Below are 18288 nucleotides of genomic sequence, written 5' to 3' on the forward strand. Positions count from 1 at the left end.
CTGGTAAAAAATCATAATTGCAACGTCATCAAAGCAGGTAGTCGAGTGAATCTATTTCCCTAACTATTGGGAATCCACTTTGAAATGGTGGTCTTAATAGAACTTTCACTTCATTCTGGCTGAATCATCTCTCTCTAGAATTCAAGTAGAAGTTCCACAAAGACATAATCTTCTGATTTCTATTATTAATTCTTATACCCTTCTTCAGTGAAGCCAACACTAACAAGTTCATAATAGACATTAACACAAGCATACATATTTAATTCCTTAAATCTCTTGTATTCCTTCTGAGCTAATGGTACAGGCTGGGTTATCTAGGAAGCAGGCTATGAGATGGAGTTTAGCATGCAGGATATGTATTAGGAAGTGCCCTTGAAAGACAAATATCACATGTTCTCACTCATGTGGGAGATAAACAAAAATGGATCTCATGAAGATAGAGAATAGGTTAGTCATGATCAGAGGCTAGGAAGAATAGCAGGGAGAAGGGAGGGAAAAGGGACTGATTAATAGGTATACAGTTAGAACAAATAAAATCTAGTGTTCAACAGATCAGTAGGTTGACCATGGTTAACAACAATCTATTGTACACTTCAAAATAGCTGAAAGAGAATAATTAGAATGTTCCTAGCATAAAGATAAATATTTAAGGTGATTAATTCACTGTTACCCTAATTGAACATTTACACATATGAATGCATTAAAATATCACATATACCCCCAAAATATGTACATCCATTACATATTAATTTTTTGTTAAGTGCCCTTGGGATTACCACCTGTAGACGTGAGAAGGAAGCAGGAGTGGAGCGGGCAGAGGAAGAAATCAAACTGTGACATGGCCCAAGGCTATCTTTGCCCAAAGCCATTATGAAGCTCTAGAACTGAAACAGTCCCTCAGAATACTCTTGAATTGGTCCAAGACGGCCAAACCTTTATACTTTCACATCAATCAGTTATTGGATATGGGCAATACTGGGAAGGCGCAAGACTTTGGGAAAGGCAGCTCTCTAGCTGAAATAATCCTTTAAGAGACTGGCAGCTGAAGGCTGTCTACTAACAGTTCTCCTAGCACTGGGGAAACAAGTCTTTCATTGAAGGAAAGTGTATATGGCACATCAGTGTTTGCCACAGCTAACTCAACCAAAACAAAAGGAAAAACGTTTTTTCAGCCACTACAGAGAGAAACCATCTATAGGCTTGAAGCTGTTGAAGATGAGAATAATTCAAGAAAGTGTGTTGACATGCTTGTTAGTCAACTGTTCAATTCAGCATGGAAGGACTCTGTGGACCTGCTCCCTACAGCATCCACAAGAGCCCATTTCCTAAACATTATTGTGGAGGTAAAACCCATGGAGATCCCCTAGCTACAACAACTATAAAGGAGGTCTTACCCACCACACTCCTCTCTTTTTCTTCTAACCTCTCCGAAATCCTAAAGATGGGTTAATCACATCCATGACAGTGGCAAGGATGGAGAGATAAACTAACCTAACTACTGCTACATCATATCCAGGGGGAGTTGTACCAAAGGAAAGTAAAAATTTATCTCAAATCAATTACAGATGAAGCATTCAATCAAACACTAAGAACAATCTACACTTTATTAATACAAGTTGACAACAGGAAAAAAAGCCTCTCTAAAATTAAAAAGAGAATTAGAAATTAAATACAGCAATCTAAGGAAGTACTCTTAGGAAATAAAACAAAAACAGGAGGTAATATTTAAAAATTATTGTTTTATTGGTGAGATGATAGGCTAGTATAATAACATGAAAAATGAGCAATTTGAAAACAAAGTATAAAGAGTAAAGCCTGAGAATTACAAAACGGGTACTTTCAAATAAGTAGAATTTAAAGGAATTTTTCCTGAAAATACATACAGCTGTAAGACAAAGAGACAAAAAGTTATTCAAAAAATGATAAATGACATTGAGGATTTCAGAATTTGTGTAACAAAAGTAACAGCAGGAAAAGATCTGAGCCAATAAGACAGAAGTACTAAATAAAGAAAAGATCCATGAAAATTAACGTAAATTTAAGATAACCAATCTCAGTCCAAAATCCTTGTCCACTGTATTAAGAATAGTATTAATGAAAGACGATCAACTCCTAGACCTGCTGTGGGGAAACTCTTCACACAAAGGGACTGCCTTATAAAACTTCCTAAAGGTTGTTTGGTCGTGGTGGTGGTTGTTTTGCTATAAAATAATCAAACATTCTCATTTTTAGAGGCAATAATAAAAAGTTAAGAAAATGGGCTGGGCATGGTGGCTCATGCCTGTGATCCCAACACTTTGGAAGGCCAAGGCAGGCGGATCGCCTCGCTTTCCCAAAGTGCTGGGATCACAGGCGTGAGCCATGAGGTCAGGAGTTTGAGACCAGCCTGACCAACATAGTGAAACCTCTCCTCTACTAAAAATACAAAAATTAGCCAGGCGTGATGGTAGGTGCCTGAAAAGCCAGCTACTTGGGAGGCTGAGGCAGAAGAATAGCTTGATCTGGGAGAGGTTGCAGTGAGTGGAGATGGCGCCACTGAATTCCCCTGAGTGACAGAGCGAGACTCCATAACAACAACAACAAAATTTGTGAAAGAAAAGGAAAGTGAACCTGAAGTTCAACGGTCAAATTTTTAGTCCCCATATTCTAAATTGGCAAGGAAAAGACAAATCAAAATATACAAAGATAAAAAACATATATGAAAAGTGAGAAAACACTAAAGCCAAACAAGAATGACCCAGAATCAATTAAAAAAAGGGAAGCGAGAGTATAACAATAAGTGGGTCAGAAATAAAAGCAGTAAAAAACTACAGTTAATTACAGTTGCTGAAAATGAAAATCTCTTTGTTAAATTTAATTTAATGGGTAAGGGAAAAAATGGCATGAATGAAATAAAATGCATACTTTTTAAAAGGCAGAGACGAGCATAACAAAGGTTTTATTCTTGACAATAAGGAACTTCTAAATTACAAAAAACAAAAAAAGGAAAGAAAAGCAGCACAGTGAACAGAAAATAGAACGTAAGAAAAAAATACGATTTCAAGATAATAGTAAAAAACCTTGACCATACATAAAGTACATATATCAAGAACAGTTAGAAAAATGAAACTGACAAAATTAGAATCAGAATTTGCCAGATAAAGTAGATTTTTTAAAAAATGAGACCATAAAGAACTTGAATAATATAAATAAAACATAAGCTAGATTTAGTGATGAACAAAGTACTCGATTCTATGCCAAAGAATTCCACATTTGTAAATGCTAACAGCCTACCTATATAAACTGATGACGGAATACAAATAAAATTTCAAGGTATTCACCAAAGAATAAATCATACAACCAAAGTCCCTGATCAGAATGTCATGAAATTCAAAAATAATGACAGTAAGAACAAAAGCACCATCTGAAAATGAAAACATTATTATGGAATTCAAAGAAGTTGAAATGGAAATTACAAATGATTGAAAACATAAATAAAATGTGGTAAATTTAAATTGAGATGCTGCCAAAGCCAAACTCAGAAGAAAACCCAAAGCCTAATAATAAAGAAAAAGCAATGCAAATTGTCTAAAGATATACCACAAAAATCTAAAAAAATAAAATGAGCCAAAAGTTGGAAAAAAAAAAAGAAACTAAAGAATTAGAAAAATTAAATAATCTCACTACAACCAATGAAACTATAAATAGACGTTTATAAAGAACCCCAAATAATGCCTCTGTCAAGTATATATAAAAGAATACATAACATTCTAATAAGAAAAAGTCAGCTAGGTGCAGTAGCTCACACTTGTAATCCCAGCTTCTTGGGAGCTGAGGTGAGAGGATCACCAACATTTCACAATAAAGATTCAAGATGCCCAGAGTCTAAAACATTGGAAATATTATTATATAATCTTAAAGACCATTAAACCCTAATAGCAGAATATATTAACAAAATATGCAAAACAGGAAAAAAATTCACAAAATACTTATTCATTTAAATGAATACCAAAATCTTACTAAACATTAGCCAACCAAATCTAGCAGTATCTTAATGTACAATGGCCGAGCAGAATTTAGTTCTTGAATGTATAATGAATAAATGAAAAAACAAAGATAATCATTTCTAAAGATACTAAAGGGCTATCTGATAAAATTCAACATCTACTCCTGATCAAAATTTAGCAAAATGTGAACAGCAGGAAATTTCCATAATCTACTATACTATATCCACAGAAACCCATTAAAAATCATATTTAATTGAAGTTAAATATGATCCCACCCAATTAAGGGATAAAACAAACATTTCAATAATTCCTACTATACTTCCTTTGTTTTTTTTTTGAGACAGAGTCTCGCTCTGTCGCCCAGGCTGGAGTGCAGTGGCACAATCTTGGCTCACTGCAACCTCCACCTCCCAGGTTCAAGCAATCCTCCTGCCTCAGCCTCCGGAGTAGCTGGGATTATAGGCATGCACCACCACGCCTGGCTAACTTTTTTGTATTTTTAGTAAAGATGGTGTTTCGCCATATTGGCCTGGCTGGTCTTGAACTCCTGACCTTGTGATCCGCCTGCCTCAGCCTCCCAAAGTGCTAGGATTACAGGCATATGCCACCGTGCCCAGCCTCTATACTTTCTGACATTGTTACAAAGGTTCTGGATTAAGGTTGTCTACAATCTTTAAAAAAAAAAAAAAAAAAAAAAAAAAGCCTGAAATGGGAAAAACGGACCATTTTCTAATTTAAAATATGAAAATGGTGAAAAAGAACACTTCCTGGGAAAGTAATATTATGAATAAACTTAATTTTTTTTTACAAGAAAGGACAAACTGATTAAAGAAACTGAAAATACATTTAAGAAACAGACTTACGTACTTATGAAAATTTATTACACAAAACACCATTTCAAGAAAAAGCTACATTGTAATTCACCACATGCTACTGGGTCAATTGGTTTTGTATTGGGGGAAATATCAAGTTAGAAATCTACAAATCACACAAAAATTAAATCCAGTTAGATCTAAACCTAAGAAAAAAATTACAGAAGTTCTAAACGACTGAACATTTTTATGTAACTGTGAAACTGGGAAAGCTGTCTTAACTATAATAAAACCCACAAAATGAACAAGTCTCAATACATACACATTTAAAATCCTGATATGTAACAAAAGAGCTTATATAATATTTGAAGAAATGTCAGACTGTAGAAAATACCACAACATATACAACACAGAATTAATATCCTTATGATATATAAAAAGGTCTTAGAAATAAGTGAGAAAAAATGCACAGAGTATAAACTGGCAATCCATAGAATTATAGAAGGAAAAAAATAGCTAACAGCCCTAATACTAGGGATGCAAAGTATAATATGAAATAATGGTTATTAAATTATAAAACCCTAAAGATACTGATAAAAGACAATATTGGCAAAGGAATGGAGAAAAAGGACTCCAGGAAGAAGACTGCAGGAATAAGAATGGTGAGGATAATTATTATTATGATTATTTAATTAATTTTTTTTTTTGAGATGGCGTTTCACTCTTGTTGCCCAGGCTGGAGTGCAATGGCACGATCTCAGCTCACAACAATCTCTGCCTCCCAGGTTCAAGCGATTCTCCTGCCTCAGTCTCCCGAGTAGCTGGGATTACAGGCAGGCGCCACCACGTCTGGCTAATTTTGTATTTTTTGTAGAGATGGGGTTTCTCCGTAATGGTCAGGCTGGTCTCGAATTGCCAGCCTCAGGTGATCTGCCTGCCTCGGCCTTCCAAAGTGCTGGAATTACAGGCGTGAACTGCCGTGCCCGGCCTGGTAAGGATAATTTGATGATATATCCTTAACAGAAGACTAATTTAGACATTAAAAAGAATTACATATATGGATAAGGGACGCTACCCAAGTATATGAAGTTTAAAAAGAAGATAGGCTGGGCATGATGGCTCACGCCTGTAATCCCAACACTTTGGGAGGCTGAGGCAGGCGGATCACTTGAGGCCAGGGGTTTGAGACCAGCCTGGGCCAACATGGTGAAACCTTGTTTCTACCAAAAATACAAAAAAATTAGCCGGGCATGGGGGTGGGTGCCTGTAGTCCCAACTACTCAGGAGGCTGAGGTGGGAAAATTTCGGGAACCTGGGAGGCAGAGGTTGCAGTGAGCCGAGATCGTGCCACTGCACTCCTGCCTGGGTGACGGAGTGAGACTCTATCTCTAAATAAATAAATAAATAAATAAATAAATAAATAAATAAATAAGTCAAAGAATATATTATATATACTTACATGTTCTATATGTGTAGCAAATACATTTGTAAAGGCACAGAATAGAAGTTTGGAAAAGTACACATTAAACTGCTAGAGTGATTAGTAACAAAGGAATAGAATTCAAGGGGAGAGATTTGTTTTTTCAACTCTGTTCTTTTGGACTTCCTCAAGATATGAGTGAAGAGAAATACAGTCATACATCACTTAAAGATTGGGATACATTCGGAGAAATCCATTAGGTGATTTCATCATAGTATGAATATCATAGAGTGTACCTGCATAAACCTACATGGTATAGCCTACTCCACACCTAGGCTGTATGTTATAGCCTATTGCTCCTAGGCTACAAATCTGTAGCTGAATTACTGTACTGAATACTGTACTGAATATTACTGTACTGAATACTCTAGGATAGAGTAACACAATACTAAGTATTGTGTACCTGAACATATCCAACAGTAGTAAAGTAGTAAAGATACAGTAAAAATACAATATTATAATCTTATGGGACCACTGTTGCATATGCAGCCCATCACTGACTGAAACTTTGTCAGATGGCACATAACTATATTAAAAATTTGTCTTTTATTATTTTCTGTAACACATAACTGTAGATACGTATATGTACTCATATGTACATGTATGTATGTATTATATTCCATATACAAACATGTGTACTTTGCAATCCTCTAGTTCTATAATGACCATCTATGGCTTTTACTATCAGAAAAATAATTAAAAAATGATTTGCCTTTGGGGTTCAAAAAGAAACTCAGTGACTTATTTAGGTACACTGAGAGAGGGGGGTGGGGTGGGGAAAGGAGAGAAAAAGGGGGAGGAAGAAGAAAGAAAAAGCCAGGGAGGCGGAGGAGGCAGCAGTGGAAAAGGAGAGAGCAAACCTACCCGAATGATAAATCTGATTGCTGCACATCCAGAAGTTGCCATGACTTTTGCACTATTGGGGACAAGATTAAAAAGTGTAGGTACAATGGCTTCAGCGCCATGATCAAACTTGTTTCCCAAAACTGTTGAAAGGTGGCTACAAAGGAAGACAAAAAGTATTTTTTTAATAGTTTAACATTAAATATAGATAGAACCATATAATTTTAAAATACTCTTTTACTGAATTAACCTAGGAATTTGTATTTTAATCAGTTATAATGGCAGAATGGCAGAAAAACGGAAGAAAGATAGGGAAACCTAGATACTACATATTTCCTTCTTTTCCCCATTGTTTAACTGGCAAGTCCAAAGTTGAAATCTGGCATTTTCCTCATCTCTTTGCAATAGCACTTGGAGAAGCCATTTGATTTCAGAATTTAATTATTAACTCTAAGGACACATCAGGTGAAATAATCAGCTCTGATGGTTCTGACCTTTGGTCTTGATCCAGGAGATACTTCCATTTTGATGATCCATTATCAATCTTAAATTCAGCATATTTTTACAAACAAGTTCAAAATCTTACTCAAATCAATGCTCCTCAAGATGTTCCTTATTTCTATTAATAGTATCACCCCTTTTTTAGTCATAGATACTCCCTTACTTCTTTGGAGTAGGATTTCCAAATCTGCAGTCAAAAATACAACTCTACCATATCTTATTGGGTGATCTTTAGGACATCTGACTTCTCTTTCCAGTTGTGTAGTTAAACAACTAAATCAGCCTTTAATTGCATGATTTTAGTTAAAACACTTAGGAGGGATATGGTAACCACTCAAAGTGCCAACAATTTTGCAATACTGGTTAATTTTTATATATTTATATCTTACTGAAAATACATGGTTGGGAGAGAGTTAGCTCCAATAATTCAGGTTCTTGATTCCAGGAGCTCAGATTTAGACCTATGTACATTTATGTACATAGACCTATGCGGTTATAGTATTAGTTTCCTAATGTCTGAACTCACAGGCAAAAAGGATCCTCAAATGAAAAGCAGGGAGGTGTGGATATGTTTAGATGTTGTCTTCCTTTAAAGAGCATGAGTTTTACTTTGGTAGACAGGTAATGTACTTGAGAATCAGCTTGATCTTTATAAGCTTGTTGGGAGAGGCAGAGTCTAGATATGCCTTACTTTAGAACTGGTTTAGTACTATTCCTATACAATGGCCTTTCTGGGGTTTCTACTAACTGCCTTGGGTGTTCACCAAGGTTTTTCCATTCTGACTGTTCAGATCTTAAACCTCTCCTATCCCTATGTGAGCTCTGGGAATGGTTTACCTTATAGCTCCCAGGCATTAGTTCCCTTCCTTCCTCAGAGAGTTGTACCTTTCACATGGACAGGGAAGTATACATCTTGACTCATGGATTCCCATATTATGATCTCTGTAGCTCTGTGTGTGTGTGTGTGTGTGTGTGTGTGTGTGTGTGTGTGTGAGAATCTCCCCATCTTCTCTCCAGTATTCCGCACTGCCAATTTTGACCACTTCAGCCTCTGAAACTCTAGTCTGTTTCCTCACCTCAGTGAGATTGCCTTGCTCTGCTTAGGTTCCCCCTTCCTTCCCCAGAGTGCCTCCAGGTCAAAACTCATACTGTTCAACATCACTTGCATCTTTTCAGAATCCCATTCCTACCCTGTCTGCTGTCTGTTATCTGGAAACAGATGTTTCACATATATTGCCCAGTTTTCTGCAAGAGAGCTAGTCATGTTTTAAGTATATTTTTCATGGTTACATTTTATGGATTTTTGTATTAATTTGGGTTTTCTTTGCTAGTTGGATATATTGGGCCATTTTGGTATACTGGGACTTGTATCTTGCAACTTTGCCAAAGTCCCTTTATTATAATAATTTATCTGTAGATTCTCTTGCAGTTTTCTGCATGGATAGTTATATCGTCTGTTAATAATGGCAGTTCTGTTCCTTTTCTTGCAATCCTTATATTGCCTTTTCTTTCTTCATTTCTGACTAGAATATATAATACAATCCTGATTAGACATATTGCTAGTAGGCACTTTTGTGTTCCCTATCTTCAAAGGAATGCATATGCAACAACACTGCTTAGGTCAAAAATAGTAATAAATAGAATTTAAGTTCTACCATCCTTGTATTGTGGAAGACTACAAACTTAAAGTTCAGATTTTGCTAAGTTAATGATGCATGTTGCAATGCCAGAATAACTGCTAAAATATCAGAAATTGAGTATTTAATATCCAAATTAGAAGTGAGAAAAGTGAATACAGCCAGTTTCCATACCCATTCATTTTCATCTTATACTTGAAGAATTAATGATAAAAAATCCACCAGTAGGCTTTAGATATTTTAAATATCTTTATACCAACCTTAAAATGTTGGTATAAAGAGCTGTTAAGGAATTTTTTTTTAATCATACAGATTGACTCCTTATGTATAACAAAAATGATTATTGGATCACCTACTTTTTTGGCTATCTTGCTACTGCTTGATTTAATGAGCACTGAATCAGTGAGTACTAAATTCATTCATAAAAAATATTTATCATAAAAGGAATATACTTACGCTACAGTAATACAAGCTTCTCTAACCACCTGGGATCTAAGATCCTTAGCTGAAAGTTTAAGTGCTCCATCCAACAAGCGTAAATGTTGAAAAAAGCAATCATACTGTGCAGCTCCAGCAACAAGCAGTGATCGGATTTTCTTCAGCTGAAATAAAGAATTTTCATTATTGACAAAAAAGGTGGAAGTGCAAAAAAAAAAAAAAAAAAAGCTACCTAAACTACATTATTCAAACAAAAACTTTCAGACATTTTAGTAGCATTAAATATTTAGTAGCATTAAAAAAGTATCTTATAAATAAATATGCCAATAAAAAGCTGTCTGAAAAATAGTATTATAGATTTAGTTATTAGCACAACAGAGAAATGTAATCTATAAGTACATAAATTGTAAAGTTTTCAGGGAATCCATTTAATTTATTTATTCATGTGTCTTTTAGCTTAATCCCCAGTGTGATAATAGGGAGTCTTTCTTTTACTTGTGGTAAAATACACATGAACAAAATTCACTATTTTAACCATTTTAAAGTATACAATTCAGTGGCATTAAGTGCATTCACAATGTTGTGTGACCATTACCATCACTATCTACGAAGTGAGTCTATTTTTAAAAGTGCCAAATTTGGAAACTTTCAGCATTACTTTTTTTTGCTGCGGAACATTTTTTTTTTCTGAGACAGTCTTGTTCTGTTGCCCAGGCTGGAGTGCAGTGGTGCCACTGCAGCCCACTGCAACTTGCACCTCTAGGGTTTAAGTGGTTTTCGTGCCTCAGCCTCCCCAGTAGCTGGGATTACAGATACATGCCACCGTGCCTGAATAATTTTTGTATTTTTAGTAGAGATGGGGTTTCACTGTGTTGGCCAGGCTGGTCTCAAACTCCTGGCCTCAATGGATCCACCCGCCTTGGCCTCCCAGCAGGAGTGAGCCACTACATCTGGCCTGCTGTTGAATTTTTAATTTCTTAAATTTTTAATTATTATGAATACATAATAGTTGTACATTTTTATGAAGTACATGTGGTATTTTGATAAAAGCACACAATGTGTAACAATCAAATCAGGGTAACTGGGGTATCCGTCACCTCAAACGTCAATCAGTTCTTTCTGTTAGAAACATTCCAATTCTACTCTTTTAGTTATTTTGAAATATACAATAAATTATTGTTAACTACAGTCACCCTATTGTGCTAACACTGGATCTTATCCTTGCACTAACTGTATTTTTGTACCCTTCAACTATTTCCTCTTTATTTCCCTGCTCAACCCCCAACTACCTTTCTCAGTCTATGGTAACCATTATTCCACTCTCTATCTCAGGTTCAATTTTTTTAGGTCTCACATATTAGTGAGAACATGCAATCTTTTTCTTTCTGTTACTGGCTTGTTTCACTAAACATAACGTCCTCCAGTTCCATCCACGTTGTTGTAAACCACAGGATTTCATACTTTTTATGGTAGAATAATATTCCAATGTGTGTATGTACCACATTTTCTTTATCCATTATTCACCGATGGACATTTAGGTATATTCCATCTCTTGGATTTTTGTGAATAGTGCTGCAATAAACATGAAAGTGCAGATATCTTCTCAATATATTGATTTCTTTTCTTTTGGATATATACCCAGGTGGGATTGCTAGATCATATTGTGGTTTTATTTTTATTTTTATTATTTTTTAAGAAACTTCCATACTGTTCTCCCTGCACGTGGTGGCTCACACCTGTAATCTCAGCACTTTGGGAAGCCAAGGAGGGTAGGTGACTTGAGCCCAGGAGTTTGAGACCTGCCTGGGCAACATAGGGAGATAAAAGTTAGCTGGGCATGGTGGCACGTGCCTATAGTCCCAGGTACTTGGATGGCTGAGGTGGGAGGACTGCTTAAGCCCCGGAGGTCAAGACTGTAGTGAGCCGTGATTGCGCCACTGTATTCCAGCTTGGGAAACAGAGCGAAACTCAGTCCCAAACTACAATACAATACAATACAATACAATACCTAAACTAAATAAACTAAGCTAAAATAAAGAACGAAACTAAACTAAACTAAAATTTGTATTTCTATCAGCAATGTACAACTGTTCCTCTTTCTCCACATCCTTGCCAGCATTCTTGTTTTTTGCCTGTTACTGCCTGTCTTTTAAATAAAAGACATTTTAACAGGGGTGAGATAATACCTCACTGAAGTTTTAATTTGTATCTGTCTGATAACTAGTCATGTTGAGCATTTTCCCACATACTTGTTGTCCATTTGTATCTCCTCTTTTGAGAAATGTCTACTTAGATCTTTTGCCCACTTTTAAATCAGATTACTTATTTTTCCTATAGAATTTTTTGAGTGACTTATATATTCTGGTTATTACTCCCTTATCAGATGGGTAGTTTGCAAATATCTTCTCCCATTCTGTGGGTTGTCTCTTCATTTTGTTGACTGTTTCCATTGTTGTACAGGAACTTTTTAGCTTGATGTGATCTCATTTGTCCATTTTTGCTTTGGTTGCCTATGCTTTTGAGGTCTTACTCAAGAAATCTTTGCCCAGACCAACGTCCTAGAAAGTGTTTCTCCAACGTTTTCTTGTAGTAGTTTGATAGTTTGAGGTCTTAGATTTAAGTCTTTAATCAATTTTGATGTGATTTATGTATAGTGGGACATAGGGGTCTAGTTTCATTCTTCTGCAATGTGGATATCCAGTTTTCCCAATACCATTTATTGAACTGTCCTTTCTCTGTTGTATGTTCTTGGCACCTCTGCTGAAAATGAGTTGAGTATAAATGCAAGGATTTATTTCTGGGTTCTCTATTCTGTTCCACTGGTCTATCTCTTTTTTACTTTTATTATTTTTTAAGAAACTTCCATACTGTTCTCCCCGCATGTGGTAGCTCACACCTGTAATCTCAGCACTTTGGGAGGCTAAAGTGGGTGGGTCACTTGAGCCAGTACCATGCTATTTGAGTTACTACAGCTTTGTAATTATTATTTGAAGTCAGGAGGGATGCCTCCAGCTTTGTTCTTTTTGCTTAGGATTGCCTTCACTCACTATTGTTGATCTTTTGTAGTTCCATATGAATTTTAGTACTGTTTTCTCTATTTTTATGAAGAATGTCATCGGTATTTTGATAGAAATTGCACTGTATCTGCACACGCTTTGGGGAGTGTGGACTTTCTGACAACACTGGTTCTTCCAATCAATATGAACATGGAATATATCTTTGTTTTTTGTGTCCTCTTTAATTTCTTTCATCGATGTTTTTATAGTTTTCATTGGAGAGATCTTTTCTTTGGTAAAGTTTATTTCTAGATATTTTAGTTGTAGCTACTGTAAATGGGGTTACATTTGTAGCTATTGTAAATGGGGTTACATTCTCAGTTTCTTTTTCAAGTTGTTTATTGTTGGCATATAGAAATGCTACTGATTTTTGTATGTTGATTTTGTATCCTGCAACTTTACTGAATTTTTTTTTGGTGGTGTTTTTAGGTTTTTCTAAATATAAGATCATATCATCTGCAAACAAGGATAATTTGACTTCTTCCTTTCCAATTTGGATGCCCTTTATTTCTTTAGAAGAAATGGACACCTTTCTAGACACAAAAAACCTACCAAGATTGAACGATGAAGAAATCCAAAACCTGAAAAGTCCAATAACAAGTAACAAGATAGTAGTAGTAATTAAAAGTCTCTCAATAAAGAAAAGCCCAAGACTTGACTATTTCACTGTTGAATTCTATCAAACATTTAAAGTCGAACTAATGCCAATTGTACTCAAACTATTTTAAAAAAAATCAAGGAGGAGGAAATACTTCCAAACTCATTCTACGAGGCCAGTATCATCCTGATACCAAAACCAAAGACAAAACAAACAAAGAAAACTACAGGCCAGTATTTCTGATGAACATAGATGCAAAAATCCTCAACAAAATACTATTAAACCATAAATTCAACAACACATTTAAAAGATCATTCATCATGATCAAGTGGGATAAATCCCAGGATTCAAGGATGGTTTAATACACATGAATTAATAAATGTGACACATCAGATCAACAGAATGAAGGACAAAAACCACATGACCCTTTTTACAGATGCTGAAGAAGTATTCAATAAAATTCAACATTGCATCATAATAAAAACTCTCAAAAAACTGAATATAGAAGGAATATACCTCAGCATGGTATGTAAAACAAACCCATAGCCAATATCATACTGAATAGTGAAAAACAGAAAGCCTTTCCTCTCAGGTCTGGAATAAGACAAGGATGCCCACTTTCAACACTTTTATTCAAGAGTACTAGAAAGCCTAGCCAGAGCAACTAGACAAGAAAAGGCATTACTTTTACAGTATTTGATTGACAAATGCCATCTACATGAAAACCATACATACATAATAAAGTTACATTGATCAAAAGAGATACAACACACATGCACATCTGTGCTCATACAAACTCAGAAGCTAAAAGTCTACTTATCACACCAATATTGTATATAATTTCACATTTAACTCAGAGGTTTTCTAAATTTTAAAATGTCTTTAGGCCAGGCGCGGTGGCTCAAGCCTGTAATCCCAGCACTTTGGGAGGCCGAGACGGGCGGATCACGAGGTCAGGAGATCGAGATCATCCTGGCTAACACGGTGAAACCCCGTCTCTACTAAGAAAATACAAAAAACTAGCCGGGTGTGGTGGCAGGCGCCTGTAGACCCAGCTACTCGGGAGGCTGAGGCAGGAGAATGGCGTAAACCCAGGAGGCGGAGCTTGCAGTGAGCTGAGATCCGGCCATTGCACTCCAGCCTGGGCGACAGAGCGAGACTCTGTTTCAAATAACATAACATAACATAACATAAAACATAACATAACATAACATAACATAACAACATAACATAACAATAAAATAAAATAAAATAAGTCTTTAAAGTTAAATCAGATGCATAAAGATGTAAATGTAAAAAAACCCTGCTATGGACATTAGAAAAAAAATCAAAAGAATGTTATACAATCTTGGGCATATGAGGAAGGGAAAACTATCATAAACAGAGGAGAATTTTCAAGTGTCTAAATTATAACTAAAAACAAAATAAACATCACAATACGGTAGGATAAAATTACCTGCAACGTACATAAGATGACACACAAAGAATGACAATAAAATAAGAAAAAGACAAATACAGTAGTTTCCCCTTACCTGCAAGGGATATGTACCAAGACCCCCAGTGGATGCCTAAAACCTCAGATAGTACTGAACCCTATATACCTTTTTTTTCCCATATTTACCTATGATAAAGTTTAATTTATAAATTAGACACAGTAAGAGATTAATGACAATAATATGGAAAAACTATAATAATACATTGTAATAAACATTATGTGAATGTAGGTCTATCAAAGCATCTTCTTATTTCCTGGCCATGGTCGACCATGAGTAACTAAAGCCATGGAAACTGAAACCATAGATAAGGGGGGACTATTGTAACCTGTGATTAAATTGGGCAAAATAAATATATTTAAATATGTTAAAAGTTATTAGGGATAAATTCACAAAGTCACATTTCTCCCCAATACAATGGCAAAAATTTTTTAAATTTGAAAAGAAAACAGATGCTCTCAAACACTGTAAGATTATATGTGACTAACACCTTTGTTCAAAATATTTTGGCAGCATCTACTAAAATAAAATTGCAGAAACTCTTTACCCAACAATCCACATTTTAAAATCTAACCTACAAAAATAAAAGCACCATTGTTACAAATGTATGTAAGGATGTTTACTATAACACTGCTAAAATAGCAAAACAATAAAAAAAAACTGAAAATCCATCAAATGGCAAATGATTTTAAAAATTACATGTTGTGGGGTGGGGAGATGAGGGAGGGATAGCATTAGGAGATATACCTAATGTAAATGATGAGTTAATGGGTGCAGCACACCAACATGGCACATGTATACATATATAACAAACCTGTATGTTGTGCACATGTACACTAGAACTTAAAGTATAAAAGAAACAAAAGATCAGATTCCTATGACATAACACACATACACAAATTACATGTATACATATTAAACTAAGGAATATATGTACATATTGATGTGCACTCAATAAATATCTGAGCAACTATTATGTGCCTGACATCTATACCAGGTGTACTGAATGAGCACGATTTGTTAAGAAAAAAAAAAAAAGAAGCAAGTTACTAAGTAATGTATCAAGTATGATCTCTCTCTTTTTTTTTTTTTTACAAAGAGAGTAGGGGAAAATTGTGTGTACCTTGTCATATATGTTTAAATACATGTAACACAGAAAAGGATATACTCTAAAATGAAAAGTGTGTTTTTTAATTTTTTTTAAGAGACAGGGTTTCACTCTGTTGCCCAGGCTGGAGCACAGTGGAGCACATTTGTCCAAAGACCCTGCATTTGATTTAATTAATCAAAATGGGGATTTTCATGATCAGCCAGGTTGGGGCCTCTCAGAGCAGAACAGTCTTCAAATGCAGCCCTTTTCTCTGGCTTCTTGAAAACTCTGAGGTACTCATTTGGTACATGTAATCTGGTTATGTAAACAATAAGTTCACAAATTTAAACAACATATTGCTTATTGTCAATACAAATATTATTTTAAATTTTATCAAATATTTTCCTTAAGGAATTTAGGCTAAATAAAATATTCTTCACTCAAGGGTATCTGACCTTTATAAATGAAATCACAGGAGAAATATTCATTACATTCACATGGGAAGAAAAAAAGCCAGATAAATGCATATCCTGTTGTGAATTTATATTGATGCTATAAAAACACTGAGCATGCAGGTAAAGTGCTATGAAAACACTGAGCATGCAGGTAAAGTGAACTGCTTTGCTGGTAAACCTTACATGACTTGAGGATAGTGCTAATAAGCAACTGTATAAGTCCACAGAAAGGCCAAAGCCCTGTGAATCTCACATTGCGCTGATCAGTCAAAAACAGCACATGTGGTGAGGCTACCAAATGTGTAGGCACCATCTGATAAGCCAAATCAAAATAAAAATCGATCCTAAACCAGAAAATGAGTATTTTATCAATATATTCTTCAGAAAGAAATGTTACCTACCAGACTCTATTTTATAAGTGAATACCATATAGTACTACTACTGAATTTCCATGTTTTTTAAAAGGAACATCAATAAAGAAAGAAGATAAAATTAAAGACAAAAACTTACTGCATTGGCACGCTGATCCCAGTCATGTTTGTCATCTGACAAAATTTCCCTGATTTTATTTAATGTTTCTTCGAGTTCTCGACTAGAATAAATCTTAAAAAAAAAAAAAAGATTCAGAATTATAACAGTGTTTCTTGCCATGAACAATATCAAAATTATGCCCTGATGTTTAAAATAATCTTTCACCTACTAAGTTTATTTCTCATTCTAGCACCATTTCTAATGGAGAATAGAAATACATTATAGACAACAATAACACAAAACGCTTTTTCTTCCTTACTTGTTACCATTTTTGCTATTTCTTCCCTCATAAATAACTTCAAATATGCTCTTAAAATGCTTTGTAATTTTAAAAACAAGATGTCAAATATCTAAGAATAAATAAAAGTTTAATTTCTCAAAATGACTTCAAGTGTATAACCTATCTTATTGCATTCATATACATATTACACAATATTACCAAAAGGACATGTTTTAAGTTAGTTTTCATTTTCTCTCTTCTGTCATGATAAACTATAGTCAGGATAGCTACATGTTTTGTTCCCTCTGGAGCCAATCCTTTGTCAAACTGCTATTCACCATTATTCTTTCATTCATTTAAAAAATATTCACATAACACAAAGGTACTATGCCAGGCAATGGGGAGGACTATGGTTAGCCAAAATAGACATGGTCTTTGCTTTATGGAGAGTACAATCTACTCAGGGAGATTTTAAAAATCAATCAAATATGAAACTACAAATAGGAAGTCCCACAAAAGAAAAGGAAAGTTTATACATAAGAGGGGTATGATCTATGAGGAAAGTCAAGATTGAGCTGAGAGCTAAATAATGTGTAGGATATCATTAGGCAAAGTGGAGAGATTTGCTTTCCCTAGAGAGTTAATATCATGTGCAAGGACTCTGTGACAACGTAAATGAAAGAAGGCCAGAGTAGGGAATAAAAAGTATAAAGGGAACTGGGAGAAGAATCAGTGACCCAGGTGTGAGGATGGAACAGCTATAACCACATTGTTGACTATGGGAGGAGACAATGCAGAGGAATTAGAAATGAGAAATAGACTCCTGGTGATACCAACTGAGTCTCTTCATCAAATTGCCTTACATCTTTCACTTTCAACGCTATTAAATTCACCTTTTGCTTAACAGAGAGTAAGAGCAAGAGAGAGAGAAAGAGAGTGCTTGCAAACGCAAAGGAGAGCAAGGCATGAGACAAGGCTGGGACGAGGTAGATGGTGACCAGGTAACATTCTGTTATGTGGTTAAAGAAACTTCTGAGCTAGCTCTTTCCTGCCTCTCACCTTCTATTCACAATACCCCTGTGCCATTTTCCAGAATGTTCTACCACCCCTAATCTTATGATGTATTCCCCTGGAACACAATGCAAGGT

At 35.3% G+C, this 18288-nt stretch overlaps 1 protein-coding gene across 47 annotated transcripts in view; it reads right to left on the reverse strand.

Moving 5' to 3' along the window:
* Window positions 1-18288, reverse strand: part of CLASP2 (cytoplasmic linker associated protein 2) — a 215689-nt gene that overhangs the window by 119291 nt on the left and 78110 nt on the right. For all 47 annotated transcript variants that reach the window (XM_038002994.2, XM_038002988.2, XM_038002990.2 and 44 more), the window contains 3 exons: window positions 16900-16992; window positions 9716-9861; window positions 7143-7278 (listed from right to left, as the gene is read on the reverse strand). In XM_038002994.2, coding sequence (XP_037858922.1) covers window positions 7143-7278; window positions 9716-9861; window positions 16900-16992 — 375 coding nt within the window. The remainder of the gene's footprint in view (window positions 1-7142; window positions 7279-9715; window positions 9862-16899; window positions 16993-18288) is intronic.

This window comes from Chlorocebus sabaeus, chromosome 15, assembly GCF_047675955.1.
Source record: "Chlorocebus sabaeus isolate Y175 chromosome 15, mChlSab1.0.hap1, whole genome shotgun sequence".
Taxonomy (NCBI): domain Eukaryota; kingdom Metazoa; phylum Chordata; class Mammalia; order Primates; family Cercopithecidae; genus Chlorocebus; species Chlorocebus sabaeus.